Source organism: Dermochelys coriacea, chromosome 15 (assembly GCF_009764565.3).
Source record: "Dermochelys coriacea isolate rDerCor1 chromosome 15, rDerCor1.pri.v4, whole genome shotgun sequence".
NCBI lineage: Eukaryota > Metazoa > Chordata > Testudines > Dermochelyidae > Dermochelys > Dermochelys coriacea.
In genome coordinates, this window is record NC_050082.1 from 12010094 (window position 1) to 12027804 (window position 17711).

At 45.5% G+C, this 17711-nt stretch overlaps 1 protein-coding gene and 1 long non-coding RNA gene across 2 annotated transcripts in view; one reads left to right on the top strand and one right to left on the bottom strand.

Annotated features, from left to right (window-relative positions):
* ADORA2A (adenosine A2a receptor) overlaps positions 1-7703 on the top strand; it is a 35156-nt gene extending 27453 nt beyond the window's left edge. Inside the window, exon 3 of the mRNA XM_038372935.2 lies at positions 1903-7703. Coding sequence (XP_038228863.1) covers positions 1903-2869 — 967 coding nt within the window. The 3' untranslated portion in view covers positions 2870-7703. The remainder of the gene's footprint in view (positions 1-1902) is intronic.
* Positions 6685-17647, bottom strand: LOC122456810. Its single transcript, XR_006275891.1, has 2 exons — positions 15208-17647; positions 6685-13231 (listed from the first exon to the last, which is right to left on the bottom strand). It is a non-coding gene; the product is annotated as an uncharacterized LOC122456810 (long non-coding RNA).
* Positions 17648-17711: the final 64 nt, after the last annotated feature.

Consider the following 17711-nt stretch of genomic DNA (forward strand, 5'->3'; position numbering starts at 1 on the left):
CCGTGGGATAACAGCTGTACAATTTCAAAATTCCTCCTGACAAAGATGCAGCCAATCTAGGGGTTTTTTTAAGCTTCAAGTGCCATCTGCCAATCTCTTGTTCCCTCTTTGTAATTTTAAATATACATTTTGAAGCACAGGTATAATTCCACTCATGTCGCTTAAATCTGAACTTAAGAGTAACTCTACTTCTCTCCTCCTGGATAGGCAGTATTCTTGACACTTTCTGAGGATTCACACAACTGTCACCAGTTTCTAGAGAAACCTTATCTGTCTTCCAGATCTGGATTGAGTCCTCTTGCCAGCTTGTAGAGAAAAGAGTTGCGGCATGCTTTTTGTTTTTCCCCCAGTCTCCCACTTTTTATGCTTTTGAAATGAGATTAAAGAATAAATGAATGATCATCCTGCACTCCCATCTCATGCCTGGCTGTATTTTCCAGGGGCTAAGAACACATGCCAGCTCCCAGTTCTGTTCTCTGGCTGAGATGAGCAGCATCCCTCCTCCCCTTCCTTGCAGGGCTTTAGTTCGCCTTCGGAGAGGAGTGTGTGTGGGAAGAACAAACCCATTGAGAAAGAGAGCAAGGGTTGTTTTTCTTTTCTTTTCTTTTTTTAAAGTTTGATTGTTAAAAGAATCCAACATGGGGAAAGAAGCAGTGCAACTACTGGAGAAAATGGGAGCAGCCCCTAGTCAGATCACGCACGCACAGGGTCAAGTACAGTGTGGGACCAGCAACAGACAATGTGGAACCCTAGCCATTCCCTTTCTGTGTGAAGTACGATGAGGGGAAAAGAGATTGTACTCAGATGTGACACACTACTACGACTTATATTTTCAAAGCGTACAGCTGGTACCTTCAGCTGAGGGCTTACAGCAGCATGCTAGCCCCAGGGATCAGCTAATATTTGAAACGAACAAAGGTCTTTTGGTGGCGTGTCAGGTTCTTACTGTGCTTCCGTTTTTTCTCTCAAAATAGTGGGGTGGAATAATTGCCGAAAGCATGGGCGTGAACGGGTATAGTGGATGTGTTGATCACAGAGCTCTGCCAGACCAACAGTAGGTCCTGTTATTCAGAGTCCTTTATCTTTCTTCAGCTGAGGCAGCCAGCCATGCTGCATTGGGTATTTTGTGAAAGGCCAACTGTCAGCATTGCTCAGCTGCTGAGGCTTGGTTCTGGATCCTGTCTCAGTTGATCAGCATTGGGTTGGCCATACTGAATTCCCAGTGACTGCCATCAAAGGAGTGCTGTGTTGTCTGAGCTCTGATACTGAACTAATGGTGACCTTTCTCTGAGTCCCTGCTGTAAGCTCTATGAATTGGGCAACTAGCACAGTATCCTAGAGCTCTGTGACACTGGGCAGTTGTACTGTACACCTGGGACCCTACCTGCACTCGGACAGGGAGCAAGCAACACTATACGACAGGGATGCTGAGTAGCTATTTCTGCCTTTGGCAGTACATAGAGATAAAGTTAGAAGAGCAACTCTGGGTGTTTCAGTTCCCTGCGGGCGGAGGGGCAGAGCAGGACGGTTGCTTCCTCTATGCTTTGACAAGCAGGCTCATAACCATGAGTGAGTATTTGTAAGGCAGAGAAGGGAAATGTTGATCGGCTTTATTTGTTTGGAGCTGACCTGTGCTGCTGGCTTCGCCACCCAAGAGTGGAAAGGATAGATTAGAAGGGCTCCTCGTTCAGGTCCAACACACTCTGGCCCTCACTGGGTTGAGGGAAATGGGCTCAGCACTGCAGTTCAGTGATGCTTGGATAAGCACATTGGAGTGAGCTGGAGTATTCCATGAAAGTACCTCCCCCATACATGCCATGGAGATGAGCACTGGGAAGTTACTTGGGCATCAGGTGCTTGTACCAGTTATACTGTTTAATCCTCCTCTCCTCTGCTTTCCAGGTACAATGGTTTGGTGACCAGCTCGCGAGCCAAGGTATCATTGCCATCTGCTGGGGTCTTATCCTTCATCATCGGCCTGACACCCATGCTGGGCTGGAACAAATGCTCTCAGAGGGAAACGCAGGACACCAATAACTCCTCGTCCAGCAACTGCACTAAAATCATGGTAGCTTGTCTCTTCGAGACAGTGGTCACCATGGAGTACATGGTCTACTACAACTTCTTTGCCTGTGTGTTGGTGCCCCTCCTCCTCATGTTTGGCATCTACTTGAAAATCTTTCTGGCAGCCAGGCGGCAGCTCAAACAGATGGAGAACAAGATGGTACATGGGGAACGCTCACGCTCTACTTTGCAGAAGGAAGTCCATGCAGCCAAGTCTTTGGCCATCATCGTTGGGTTGTTTGCCGTCTGTTGGCTTCCACTCCACATAATAAACTGCTTCACACTCTTTTGCCCAGGTTGTGCCCGTCCTCCCCTCTGGCTGATGTACCTGGCCATTATCCTGTCTCATGCCAACTCTGTGGTGAACCCATTGATTTATGCCTACCGGATCAGGGAATTCCGACTCACCTTCCGTAAAATTCTCAGGCAGCATATTGTAGGCAAGAAGCAGTTCAAGACTGGTACTGCCAGTACTAGGACTTCCACTTATGGTGGGGATGGAGAGAATGCCAGCATTAGGATCAGTGAGTACGCTCTGAACATATACACCAATGGGGAGTTGGGTGCTATCCACAAAGATACTGACATGCAGGACTTGAGTAAATGCAAGACAGGTTTGGAATGGCACCACAATGGGAATTCACTAGACATGGAGATAAATGGGTTTCTCCCACATTCCTGCAAAAATGGGAACCTTTCAGATGCGTGCAGGAACATGGAGCTTCTTAGTGAAGAGCTAATTGGCATTCGTGTCTCTTACTCTGAACTGGAGAATTCAACCTTGGCGGCAGCTGACATTTCCTGATTCTCACAACGACTTCCCACTGGAATGAAGTCTGTTGTTTTTTTTTGTTTTTTTTCTATTGGCTGCCTCTGCTATGGCAGAAAAGGAGAATGAGGGGAAAAGAGGAGTGAGGCCAGGTCACTATCACGTGGGGGGTCCCTACCCAGGACTGATGGGAAGATCCAAAGAACTAAACTGGAAAAAGATCGAGAGGCACCGTTTTAAACAAAGGAAAAGGAGGGACACTATAGGTGTCAAAGGCCCAGCTCAGATTGAAGAGAGCAAAGATCAAATCTGACATCAGAATTTTAGCATTGGGAGACTCTGCTCCAGCAGGGTGTGTTATGACATTATGCTGTACTGTGTGTCTGTGATTGTTCATCAGTTTAATGTCTTTACCAACAGAAATAAAGGTATGGCTGAAACATTTACTACTTCCTCCTCAGGTACATGGATGGGGCTTTTAACACTGTGGCCTCTAACAAAAGTAGAGGGTATAGCAGTGCCTGCTGGTCAGGAAAGATGCCTATGCTGCCTGGATTCACTTGGTGGAACTTTCAGCATCTTCAACTGAGAGATTCTGTTTTAAAATCAGTTTTTAAAACTTAATAGTGCAACAGGTTTCCTGATTTTTTGCTCACTGCTAGATCAGTTATGAGTTATATTCCAGTGAGCTGGAATGTGGACAGAAGGTTTTACCTCCCATGTTCCATGGAGATGGGCCACTGGGAAGTTACTTTTGCCATTATGTTGTCAGTTATGAATGTTTACAAGAGAGGGTGGCTCCATCCAAGCCTACAGTGTCCCAGCTATATCCTGACACGTTGAAGCAAAGTGGTAACTATATTTCAGACCCTTCCATTTCACTGAAAGAACAATATATATATGATGATTTGATAGTTCTGTTAGCCAAAGGGACACTGGCAGGTGTCTGTGTGCTGTGGGTAATGGCAGGGCAGGGGCAGGTCTGTGTGGGAAGGGCTGATCGGGTGGTGATGGCAGGTTTTGTGAATTGCTGGCAGGTGTGTTGGTAGCAGTGAGAGGTGACCACAGGCTGGTACTATGTCTGTGGTTGCAATGTCTTTGTGGGTGGTTCTTTCGTCTGTCTATCTTTGTATCTCTGCACCTGTGTATGCAGAATGCCCATTCATTCCACAGCCTTAGTTACGTTTTCTCTAGAATTCTTCTTTTTGGTGAAATTTAATTTCTCATCTTTCCTGAAAGTAAAAATAACTTTTAAAACTGAACTTTGTTTTAAAGTCTGGAATTCAAATGAGCCCAAGTTCATTAAAACCTTTTTTTCTATATTGTTTCAAACTACTCCTGGAATCTGGTTAACCGTGAAGCTCTGTAGCATGTGGGTGTGCATTACAAATGAGTGTGCGTGCATATGTGTGCACCAGTAGAAGTGGGGGGCATGTGAGTGCAGTTTGAGAGAGAGAGAGAGAGAGAAGCTTGTGTTTCAGAGAACTGGAAAACAACCACCCTGATCTTTGTAGACATAGCATTAGCCTTGCCTGCCTGTCTGATAGACCACGATCTAATCTGTCTCTAATACAGGGTACGTGACAGTATGGTGCATTACAAAGGGTTTTTACATGCATTTGGAATGGCCTCTTGTAACTGGTGAAGCCACTCATCCTAAAGGGGGCCAATAAAATCTTTATCCAAGCCCAACCAGCTTGTATGCTGCATCTGCCATGTATGGTTACGAAAAAAAAAACCAACCGATTCCAAAGATCACCTAAAATAGCTATTACTGTAACACTGGTGGTGGAAAAAAGTCTATCACAGGGCCTTCTGGGCTAGAGGCAAGTGCCATCTGTCCCATTGGAAACCTAGGAATCTCCCCTTTCCAATGATCCATTCTTTGACCCTGAAGCATTTATATATCTCCTCTCAATCCTGTCACAGGTCCAGGTCTGAGCATTGGCCATCCCAGACCTCAGATCAGGGTAACTTTTTTTGAAGGGAAAGATTCTGAAATTTGGGGACAAGAGAAGGAAAACCAATGCTTATTCTTCTTCATTCCTTATTGACAAGCTATTTAAAGGGAATTTTCTTTCCACTGTGCTCCCTGGGTGAATGGGGGTGGGAGGGTTGGTGTATGACTCTGGAGAGAGTTTAGCAGTGAAACTCCCAGGCCAGTACAGGGCTTTCAACAAGTACGTCTGTCAGACAGATAAAGTTACTTTTGTCACCAAAGAGCTCAGCAAAAAGACAAGGCAAGTATTAAAACAGGGGTTCTCAAACTGGGGGTTGGAACCCCACAGGGGGTCGCGAGGATATTACATGGGGGGGTCATGAGCTGACAGCCTCCACACCAAACCCCACTTTGCATCCAGCATTTATAATGGTGTTAAATATATAAAAAAGTGTTTTTAATTTATGGGGGGGGGTCGCACTCAGAGCTTGCTATTTGAAAGGGATCACCAGTGCAAAAGTTTGAGAACCACTGTATTAAAACAATAGACATCACAGTCCAGTTGAATCAGTTCCTTTTTGGCATGAGTCTTCCATGTAGTCTCTCAGAGGAATGTATTATCAGGCTCCATAGCTTGCACTTGGGATTTTATTACTCGTGATCTTTCCTGGTGGATATATTCCTCTATGCTATGTGGGGATTGTGCATTTGTAACCTTCCAGCAGTGGAGGAATACATGAAGGTCTCTGATGTTTTCAGAACTCAGTTAGGCGCTGAAATGCTACTAAGAATAACACAAGATGACATCCTGCTTTCATATCAAACAATTAGGTCCACACAGAAGCAAAGCAGGGAAGGAAGTGTGGGAAAATATCAGCATTGCTCATGTGCTGGAACACACACAAGTTCAGAAAGTGTGTGCTGTCACGTTCTGGTGGCTGTCACTCTGGGATCTGCCTGATGCTGTATTACATCAAAGAACCAACACAGGCTGGCTGCCTTCCACTTCTCCCCGAGCTTCCTCACACCCAAACATGCAGCTTGGTTACTACAAGGACAGAGTTGATCTATGTGGGTTTAACAAACTTGGGGGGTCCCACTGGAAAACACTCCATCCTAACTGGGTTGTCATATAAGCTCACTTGGTCTTCAGCGGTCTTGGAATTGGCTCCAGTATTGCTGTTCAGGGCATTCAACCAGCTGTGTCAAATGCTCTTTCATTGTTAACATCCAGAGCTGAAAGGAAACGGGGTCTCCCTAGCCCCCAAAGCTGAAGGGAAGCTGAGGCTGGGATTGATTCATGGGTTGTGGGCAGGACTGGGGGAGCTTGCACTAGATCGGCATCCCTTCCCCAGGCAGAGGGCAGCTCAGCTTGTAAGGATTTAGGGATGATGCAAGCTGCTTGGGGCAGGGACCATCTTTTGTTCCGGGTTCATACAGCACGTACCCCATTGGGTTCCTGGTCCATGATTGGGATTTGTAGGTACTATGATCATCATCATCCAGAAGAGATGACTAGGAGATGACATGGAACCCATTAGATTACACCCGTCTGTCTTTTGGCTGATATGTATTCGAGGTAGACCTTCAGGATATCTTGCTGGGGAAATGTCAGACAAGCAGATGAGGGCTGCCATGCTCAGGAGCACTGGTTGGACACAAGTGTCCCTATTCTTACTGGACAATGTTAAATGGGCAATCAATAGCTTTAGGACCCAGCGTTGCTAGCACATACTGACATTGACAGCAAACTCCACAGACACAGTATTGGACTCCCTGTCAAGGTGCTGCCAACCCTAAGCACTGAAAAATCATCAGTCAGGCCCCCAAATACTACAAGATTTTTAAAAAACAGGGCATTTTGGGTTCTGTTTATTTGCCTTCCTCTTTTTGATCCTTTTTCAGATTCATGTTTTCAGGTTTGTCTCCATATTTGTGAATTAGAAACACAGATTTTAATGTGAGAATGTGACTCCAGGAGCTGAGGCTGTAGCAAAACCATCACACATTGTGAGGCTCTTTATTTGATTGTGATTGGCAACACTGGGCATTACCATCGTAATCTGATGGCTGTTTAGGCTGAGAGTCTGAGGAGAGCCAGAGAAGAGGAGCTCTGTGCAAAGTATATGTTTTTCTCCTGACTCTTCTATCTGTCCTTTTCAGCTATCTATCTGTTATACCACTCTTCTCTCAACTTCAAAAATCAGTGGTCAATACAAAGGTCAAAGATGCTGTGCTTCTCCCCCTCCCACATTCTCCTCACTTCCTTTGAAGTGGAGAATGGTTAGCTGATGAAACACAGCTGTTCTGAAGAAGAGAAGGAACCTGGGGTGGGGAAGCATAGAGGTGGCAATCAGAGAAGGAGCAGGAGAAGAATAACTCTTAGGGAAGCCAAGATGCAGGGGACTGGGCCAATGGGAAGGAGGGAGGGCCTAGCAGGAGTCTGTTCCAGTTCAGTGAAACTATTCTTCTAAAAATGTCCCTCTCCCCACAGAGAGAGCTATCTAGTGTCTGATTCTGTGTGAGGAAGATTCCATGAATTTCATCATTCCCAAGAGACTAGCAAATTCCAGGGTTTATTTGCCTTGCACAGTTTTAGACGAGGTTCTGGCTGGTTGCGAGGATTGACTTTATCAAGAGCCATTCTTAGGGCCTTTTGCTTGATAGCGTGCTGTCTGGTTTTGTGTGCACAATGCGTCACAACTTTATTCTGTATAGCATGGTTCAGACGGACTGTGTGAATAGTACAATTGCAGAGTTAAATAGCAGAAAGCTATGTATCGACAAGACCAAGATGTTTCAATGACAGATGACCCTTGAAAATTGGTGGAAAGAAACAGGAAGAGCTATTTCAGACAATGAGTGTTTACCAATGAATTTGTAATTTGTGCTGGTCAGTGAGTGAATGCTTGTGTTTAGGGAGATTTTGGAGAGCTCGGGGTGAGGGCAGAAGTGTGCTGGAGGGTTCTGGGGCATTCAGGGGGCAGGAACACGCTGGAAGATTTGGGGAGATGCATTGTGGGTTCCGGGGGCACACACAGGTGGCATGGCTATTCTGGATAACCCATGCTTTCTATATTTATGCTTGATTTCCCAAAGCAGGTGTAGCTGATTGTTCCCACCTGGTCATTATGTGGCTGAGGCAGAACAGATTTTTGGGGGACTCCCCCTTCACAGAAGCTGCTCATCTTCTTAGAACGTCCAGATGTAGCAAAGGCCTTTCTTCTTGATCTGCATCTGATGAGCCCTTATTTAAAAATAAATAAATAACCTAACGATATTCTACAGGAATGGCTAACCAAATAACAGCAATGCTACAGAGCGGGTTGTGGCATCACAGCTGTAGAATACTCCATTGTTCTTTGATAAGGAAGCTGCCTAAAGATCAATCCTCTCAATAGTTACCGATCCCTGGCACCTTGCTCCAGTGCTGAGTGGAAGAGGTCAAAGGTCTGATTTTGATCTTCCTTTCACCAGCATGAATCAGGAGTAACTAAAATGAAGTTTCACCAGTGGGAAATTGGTGTGAGAAGATAATCTGGGCCCTAAATGCTTAGAATGCAAGAATCAGGCCTGAATCTGTTTCTTGTAGCTCCCAGCCTTACTTTGGAAGCTAGGTTAGTTCAAGCCACAGTGTACCAAAATCAGGACTGGATCCTTTTTATCCCAGAGCAACTGTTGCATTCACTCCTTGCCTCCTTCCCACTCAAAGGAGAATTTTTCCTCTTTCCTCTGCTTCTCAGAGCCATCGTCTCCATCTTGTATTACATTTTCCCACTGACCCGTGGGGCAAGGGGACCCAAACCCCCAGTGGCATATGTGGTATCTCTTACCCTTTTAATTTAAATGATGTATTGGCTGCTTCCCCTTTCCCTCTATCAATGTCTATCGCTTAGGAGTGGGAGAAGAGGGGGTTGTTTCTGTCCATGTAATTATATTTTAAGTGCATCGACCAATGGTTTAGAATGTGATGAGTCATCAGACAGCCGGGAACTGAGGAGCCTGCTGCTGGTGATGCTGCTCAGTGTAATGTCTTGGTTACATTTTTTTAAAATGAGCATTAAAATAATAAAATATATTTCTAAAGGCGTGTGAGTGCCTTTGTGTCCTGGGCTGCAGAAGCTGGCCCGCCCTCTGGTTTTGTTTAACTATGTATTATTGTGAGCATTTCTGCTGGGCTCATCCTGGAAGAGTGTTTCCTCTGCCCTCTTCCCATCTCCGACTCCTTCTGTTAGACTTTCCCTTAAAGTATTAACATGCTCCAAGATGACAAACCCAGACAGAGGCTAGAAGCCCTTTGCATCCCTGGTTCACTGGGATCTGTTATCCTGGCACCGAGAGGAATAACATTAATGTGCTATGTAATATCTGTACATTGTCTGCCTGAGTGGCACACTGTGGTTTGGCCAAGGTTCAAGGTCTTGTCATGGCATATGGCAAGTTGTTAAATAGCCAGACATCTGAGTGGGGAAACCACCTCGACCATTATACAACCCTGCCAGCTGTGACTTTAGCGCTCACTTCCCGTCTGGCTGGGTGCCCCTACTTTTATCAGTGTACCTCAATGCACCCTGGACCTCCGGCCTGCAGTGCCCTTGCTATTCCATTGCTGGATCCCCATATGGCTGTGTCAATGCACCTCAATCCTGATCTGCACCATCCTTGCCTCTCCAGTCCTGGCCCTTTGCTAGTGCTGGGAATTCTAGGGAGGGAGTGAGCCCTCTTCTGCCTCTCAGGCTGGTGTGGGACAGCATTGACAGGCTGCAGAAAGAACTGTGTCCACATCCCCTCCGCTGGCAGCCAGGAAGGGGAGCTTAGTGAAAGTGAATATGATCCATAACATCAGGTAGCAGGAGGTGATGAAGTGAGCTGGTGTCCCTGTGGACTCAGGGCAAGCAAGGCCTGACCTGCTCAGTCAAGGGTGAAATTGAAAATGTTTTTCACAAACACTGTGTTTTGTTCTGAAGCATCAGAGAGAGAGAGCTTGGCGGAACAATGGGAGTCTGCTGGAGTACAGCGGGAGTACCTGGAGGAACAATGGGAACCTGCCCAAGTACAGTGGGAGTACCTGGAGGAACAATGGCAGTATGTGTCCTGCAGGAAGAAAGCTGAGTCCTTGGGAGAACAAAGAGAGCACCCAGTTTAAAACACAATTGGCTTGCTCAGGAAATCTAACCTTCAAGACCCACAGCTTGGCTCGTTCATCCAAAGCAGCATAGGCAAAGGCAGAAAACAAAAGGACTTCACATTGCTTTCATTGCAGTCCCGGGCTGAGATCTACCCCAGTAACAGTTTAATATGTTACCTGCTTTGTGAGAGACGATGACCTGCCCTTTGAATGGGGAGGCAAGATGATCTTGAGTGTTTTTTCCATCCCCAATGTCTATGTGCCCATGGTGGTGGTGCTGGTATTAGCCAACAGCCAGCATCCTAAAGCTATCACTAATGCAATTTCCCTACCTGGTTCCTCCCTGGTCTAGGAGCCCATTGGTAGTTCTCTTAGGGACTGAACTCATAAAAGTCCAGAGTCCACTCAGCTCCCCCTGATTTCAGACTGAAGTCTGTGGCAGGTGAAGGGGTTCAGCATGAGAAATGGATGAAATTTTTCAGTCACGTAGCTTAATCGCTGAAAAATGCTGTTTCAATCGACCTGAAACTATTCATGAATTTGACCTGATTAGTTTTGGTTGGGAAAAACTTTTTCCAGGCCAGCAAACCGTCTGTCCATGCGTGTGTGCATGCGTCTGTCCCTTTGGAGGCTTTAGCAGAATGGTTAGGGCACCTGCCTGGGATGTGGGAGACAGAGGTTTGAATCCCCACTCTGGAGCAGGGGCTTGAACCCAATCGTCCCTCCTCCCAGATGAGCATCCTAACCCACAGGTGACTGGCTGTTCTGGGGTGGGCTGCTCTATCTGCCTGGTTCAGAGGAGGGATTTGAATCCACATCTCCTAGCTCTCAGGTTAGTGCTTTAAACACCAGGCTATAGTCATGCTCGCTTGCTCTAGCCCAATGAACAGTTAAGTATTTATACAAAGTGGAACAGCTTCAACAAGAAAGATTGAGAGCAATACACTCCAGACTAGCCTGTAGCCTTCTCGCTGGGGTGGGGGGAAGCTCTGAGTTCAAGTCCCTGCTCTGGAGTGAGGATTAAACCTGGGTCCATACGTGGGTTGCTGACCTGTCACAGACTGCGCCACTGTGTCTTCACTGCTATTGTTACACTAGTGAGATGAAAGCATCCTCAATTACACCTTAATTTGGGTTGTAGACATACCAATAATGAGTAGTTAGAGGACTGTATTTCCTCCCATCCCTTCTTTGACTCCCCTGAGGACAATGTGTGTGCTATGATGGGCACTTAAAATATCTGAGATTAATGTTCTCTCCTCATAAAATGGGGGGGTGGGATTTTCAAAGGAGAGTTTACGGGAGTTGAGCACATACTGCTCCTATTGACCTTCATGCCTAACTCCCTTATGCTTCTTTGAAAATCCCAGTTTAAATATGCAGCTGAGGGGAAAGCCTCACATGCCTGTAAGGGAAGCAAACTCAGCACTTTGGTGCTACAGGGAAGCAACTCTTCCTTTTAAAGCCATGACAGACTGAGTTTGAAATCCACAACAGGAGCAGGATGGGATCGGAGGGCTGCAGTGCGCAGTGCCAGCCAAGTTGGCACCTTGATCCTACATGGTAGGAACTGTCCCTGGTAAGATCCTGCAGAGAGACAGGAAGCTTCTGCTCAGAATCCAGGAGAGCATTACGATGATTTCAGGTACCTTGCAAGAGGTGTTCTTAGCCAAGTGGAGCGGTTGGTATCAGCTAGGATGGTTCTGAGGGACAGAGGGTAAGGGATAGAGACACCAAAATGGTCCTGCAACTTCAGAAAAGTATGGACATGGGAACTGCAGTGCAAAATGTCCCTGTGAGAGCTGAGGATACTCCAGACGGGTGAGTTTACATCTGGACTAAGGATGCCCCAGACAGGTGAGTTTACATCTGGACTAAGGACTTGAAGCTGCATCCTTTGGAAGGGAACTGGCACTCACTGGGCTGCAAATGTCTAATGTGTCTGTGTTTGGGTTTTAGGGTGGCGTCAGGCTCTTATACTTTACAGTAATCTTATCCAAGAGAAATCTAATGAACAGAGAATTGAGCAGTAAGGATCAGCTATACAAGGAATGAAAAATAAACTCAGACCATTTAAGTGTGAGCTGCGCTGATGGTGCCTCTTGAACCTGTATCCTGTTATTGTTAGTGTGGAACGCAGAGGCCTGGGCCAATGAAAATAAGGAAGGCAGCCTGACAGACAGAGATTTTTATCTTTTGAGATTCTTTGTGACCTTTCCTAGACTATAATAAATAAAATTGACTAAGGAGTTGGCAAGTGCCCTATAACATGCAGTCCTGGTGGCAGGACTTGGCAGAATGTTCTGCTTAGCAATGTATTCTGTTTAACTTTAAATGCCTATTTCAGAGGCATGTTAAAGGACTGAGCTGTGGTAGGTGCTGAAGCTGCCTTCTGTAGGAGAGAGGCACTGCATTTGGTGTGTGCATGTGTCTTGCTGCTGATCCTGGATGGAGAAGGTTGCTTCGACTCTGTGCTGATTCTGCCTTTAAAACTGAGCCATAAACAGAAACTAATGAACAAACCAATAGTTTTCTCAGTGGTCTGAAAGCTGGTGGGGTGGAGACCCTCCAGCCCCTGTGGCTGAGTTCAGTCCTCGGAATTATTGAAAGTAGCAGGTGCTCAGCAACTCTGAGGATTAAACAAAACTCCTCCATTATTGCTTCCTGCCTTCATTCCTTCCAAACAGCCCTTCCCTTGCTGCACAATGGACACCACTGATATTAAATCGTTCAGTCATTTGGAAAACTTGGCTCATAGAAAGCAGCATGAATTGTAGCTTTAAGACTTGCTAGCTTTTGGATGAATTCCTGCCACATCCCCTCTTCTGTTAAATATTGGCATAAGTAAGAGTGTGCCTAATCTGTCTGATCCTACACATGGTGGCTGGGGTTCTGATACATATGGATCTTTATAAAGAGGGCTGGGAATCATATAATGAAATACTGGAGCAGTTTCTTGATGTTAATTGTGTTATCCCTTTTGAGCCATAAGTGAATTTGTGGACTGTTGTGTGTACTTACAGTACCACTAAGGCCAAAGAAGAAGAGTTGTATGGTGATTGCAGCTAACTCATGAAGACATTTGTCTCCAATACCGCTGTCCCAATGAAAATACTTCTGGTTCCATCCACAGAATAAGCAATTTGTAAAGTCCGTAGATGTTTCTGGCAGAATTGAAAAGTTTGAACCAGCACTGTGAATCAGGAGCAAACTTGGATGATGCTCTGGGTCACTTGGGTGTGCCCACAAACATGAACCCAGATAGAAATGCTTGCCATTGGAGATTGATCTTGTGTTTTCCTGATGTGTGGATTTGCTGTATCAATGGAAACTGCAACAGAAGACATGGAAGAGAAACTGGTCAACTTCTTAGCTACATACAGAAATGCTCCACACAGCAGCACTGTCTAAGCACCATCTGTCTTATTTTTTGGATAAATACTTCATTCTCGAATGGATTGCCTCAAACCAAAGATCCATTTGTAAGAAACAAGTAAAACAAGCTGCCAGTTGGCCACATACTATCCTATGGAAATTATGGACAGGGGACTTTCATGGAGACCAAAAATGGTCACAGTTAAGTTCCATGCTACACACAGTAAGTCAATGTTGACCAAGCCCCATGCAGACACACAGATCAGTTTGAATGGCAGAGCCATCACCTATTCCAGGGGTGCCCAACCTACAGCCTGCAGGCCATATATGGCCCACCAGAGAATTTCATAAGGCTTCACCGTAATATACTAACTGCCGATTCATTAGCGTTTTGTTATGTTTACATCATTTTAGTTTATGCAAGTGTGTAAATAGATTGTCTGTGTACAATGTTGTCTATCTAAATACATATGAAACAAGCTGAACGTAAAATATAAATCAGTCCAGGTGACTTTAAATCTCATTAAAATATGTAGACCACAAGGTTGTGCTTAGGTTTATGTGGTGCTCTAGTGTAATAAGGTTGGTTATCACTGACCTACTCTAACCAACCTGTTGTTACAGAGACTCCTTTTTTAACCATCTGCACCTGGGTGTGGAGTTATAAGTGAGATATCCGGTGCCTTTTACTGACTTTCCCTTGTGTCAGGAAGCAGAGCTACAACTAATGACACATTCCTGAGCTGACACCAATCGCTATTCTCTCAACACTGCAGCAAGAGCAGATGATCCTTGGAGAGAGACGTGCTGCTGTTACACCAGCAGGGATCCTTAGTCACCCAGCTCAGGGAGGGTGCATCTAGGTAGACCCTACAGTGAGGCTTTGGGGGGCAATATGTTCGGAGAACAAGCATTACTGTGGGCAAGTAACCCCCACACATCTCTTTGAGTACAATAGTCCAGAACATGTTGGAAAACTTCTCTGTATTTTGGGATGGTGAAGACCTCATTGTGATGGGTAATCAAATGATGTCACATTGGCTGTGAACCTACAGACACCGGTATGTTAACAAGCAAGTTCAGATGTTCGGCTGCATCCGCATATGTGTATACAGCCCACTCCTCACCCAAATTCAGCCCTAGCACAAATGGCCTCCCCTTTCCAGTGATGCCAATGAGAGTGTAACCCCAGAGCTGAACTGGGATCTTCATGCCCTGCTTTATACCCAGGGGCCTAGTGGCAAAGGTGCTGCGCATCTTCTGTAAGGTGCCTTCAGCATCAGAGACTGATTTTGATAGGAGATGAGGGTGCTTCATACCTGCCAAAGGAGAGTTCGCACCTTGCAGCAACACACTCTTGGCTCCTTCATTACTAAGGTGCTTACCATTTGGGATGGGCACAATAACGTAGGTATTCCCTGCCTTTCTCTAAATCCCTTCTGAAGATATGAACAGAAGGGAGGGGGGGAAGAACCTCAACCCCTTCCAGAGACCCTCCTTTACTTCCAACAGGAGACAATGTTAAAGGTTGCATAAAAAAATTCTCTTCTCCCATTACTAATAGCCCAACACCATAAACAAAGCCTAAGGCCAGCTGCTTGTCCTACAGCTGTGTCTTTCTGAATTCATCAGACCCAACATCTTGATTTCCTTCCACAGGAAATACACAGTAATATCTCTCATTCGCATTAAAGCCTTTCAAGCTGCAGAACTAACCAATGCAATGTACATGTGTGTAATCAAAAACCAGGGTCTTGTGTTCTTTAGATCTGCCCCCAACTCTGTGGGTAGCAGTTGTCTAAAAGGCAGTTTTCAGCTGGCTACTGTCTCTTAACACCTGCTCCCCAAGGAGTTTCCTTTCCATACTGATTCCTGCATTTTAAAATGTCAAAACTGAACACTTTCCACAAAAAAAAGATCCAGACAGCATACCCTGTGTTATCAGAGATCTCCAGGATGATTGCACCTCCCACGATATTAATGTTGCATGGCCTTCTTGATGACCATCAGAAACAATCTCACAGTAAGATTTCACTGTACCACTCAAGTGTGAGATGCGGTGTCGGCATGTTGATATCACCTTCTGTTTCATTTCCACCCATAGGGCTCTTCGATTCACCTCTCACTCTGGAAAATGGTGTATTCAGCATGGAACCCTTGTAATGACAGATTAACCTTCTCTTCCCTTCAAACCCCGGGTCAAGCTGCTCTGGCCTTTGGGCCTGCAGGTCTGTAAAATGCAGATAGCTCAGAACCAGCAAGGCTAAATGTTGAGGGCCTGGATCTCATTTACATTAAGGCCTTTTTATGAATCAGGCCCTGATAGAAGTGCAACTCTGCCCCCAGTACAGCCATGTTCTGCCTGTCTAAGAAGGGAGATCCCTAGCTGTTTAGCAATGCATTTGCTGTTTTTCCATTTGGTCCGATGCTCCGTGTGTCAGATATCTCAGTGTTTAAAATGTGTGTCCCTGTTTTTCTCTCTGAATAGACACAGCTGCTGACATCGCCTTCAAGATGAGATGCACAGGAACCTGTTTCCTTTCAAGATCCACAGCCTTTGACTTCCCCTTGCTTCTGCGCATCCTAAGGTAGGTGGAAGCTGCCTCATGTAGTTCTTCATTGATTTTTTGGTCAGTGCTGCAGTTAGGGATGCAATGGCTTTCCAGCAGGTCAAACCTGGTCCCTTCACCCCCCGCATGGATATATGCACAAGAAAAATAAACACAGGACATAGAATCAGCACAATCAAATACCAGACAGGATAGAGCTGAGACATACAGCTCTGTGCTATGAAGGTACCATGGCAGGGAGCTCTCTGCTATGTCTTTATGCCTTTCAAAAGCCTTTATGCTAGTGAAAACTGTCCAGTAACTCAGACTCACCCATGAATCCCATTCCCCTTGATGGGACCTGTGTGTCAGCCCAAGCCATGAACTCCCTCCCTGGGTTCTGTGGGTTTGTCAGACCCTTGATGTGGTGCCAATGTTGTATTTGGCTGAGCATTTATCACTGGCTAGCATTTGCTTATTCTTCTCTGCTGCTCGGTGAGAAGATGGGCATGCCATCTGTGTCTCCCAAAATAGATTGCCCCAGCAACCAAACCCGGTGGGGAGAGAGGAGTGCCCCATGTTTCATAAGGAAGCTTTTGTTATGAAGAGCTAACACTGCAGTCCCAGGCTCTGCCAGCTGTGGAGAGGAACAGATGGAGAAGGTATATAAAAATAGATCTAAGCAGACTCGCTCAGCTACTTTCCCTCGCTTGCTCAAAGTGGAATCTCAGAGGTTCTCTGCTTAAATGAGCAAGAGTGGAGAGCTGGGTGATGTGCAGCTCATTATCTGGAGCACATTCGGGCCTTGTTGGACTTATGGACTCCATCTCTATTAGGGCCTGTCTGCACCACAGCTGACGCATTGAACACATGCCAGCTCAGCTTCCCCAGTGCATCATGGACAGCTGTGGTGTTTTTCCCCTGGAGACTCCATTACTAAACTGTGCTATATCCTACCTGTGTGCCAGTGGGGTTAGACTGTAGCATGGATCTCAGGATGATAACTTCATGCACATCAGCTAGGGAAACAGTGTTGGTGCCCTGCTAAAGACTGTTGATGCTAATGTGCTTTCAGCCACAACTTGTGCACAGTTTTAGACAGTTAAATTAGAATCAGTGTTTATTATTTGCATGTATCTGGGAAAAGCAGTGGGGATTGGTGAAAATGTTCACAGATCCTCAAAGTTTCTTGAGTTTTAGCACAAGCTGTTCTTCAAAAACTTAATTGCAGAAAGTGCAGTATTTGATGTTCTCTAGTTTAAAGAGTTTGTCATCTAATCAAGGAACAGAAATAATAGTACATGAATAAAGATTAGCAAATGGAGTTAGTGAGCTGAAAATTGTTCCTCCAAACGATCTGGGGAATATTTATAAATAACTACTGTGTTCTTGGACCTTAGGATCTGTTCATGAACAGAAACAAGGGCTAAGGCCTACATTTTCAAAAGTGACTACTCATTTCCAGTGCCTGGATTTTTGAGGGCCCAAATGGACACCTGAAAGAGGTCTGATTTTCAGGGTGTGTGAGCCACTCACCCTCTGGAAATCAGGCCCTTTTGAGGTGTCTCAGGTTGGGCACCCAAAATCATTAGTCAGTTTTGAAAATCTAGCCCTTAATTCACAGTAATTAATCCACCCTTCTAATAATAGTGACTTTTGGCCTTTCTCCTTGGGATTCCAGTAAGGTCTCAGATAGTAGAAAAGTGTCAGCAAAGGAAGGAGTCGCTATGAAAACATGTGGGAAAGGAAAGTGATGTAATAGGAGCCACAGGCCATCTGTAGCTATCCTGGAGAAAAAAATTTCATTGGTCTATGCTGGCCTTATCATGTGACCACCAAATACAGACTTAAAGTAGCCAAAAATGAGCATGTTCTTTAAGAGTAATA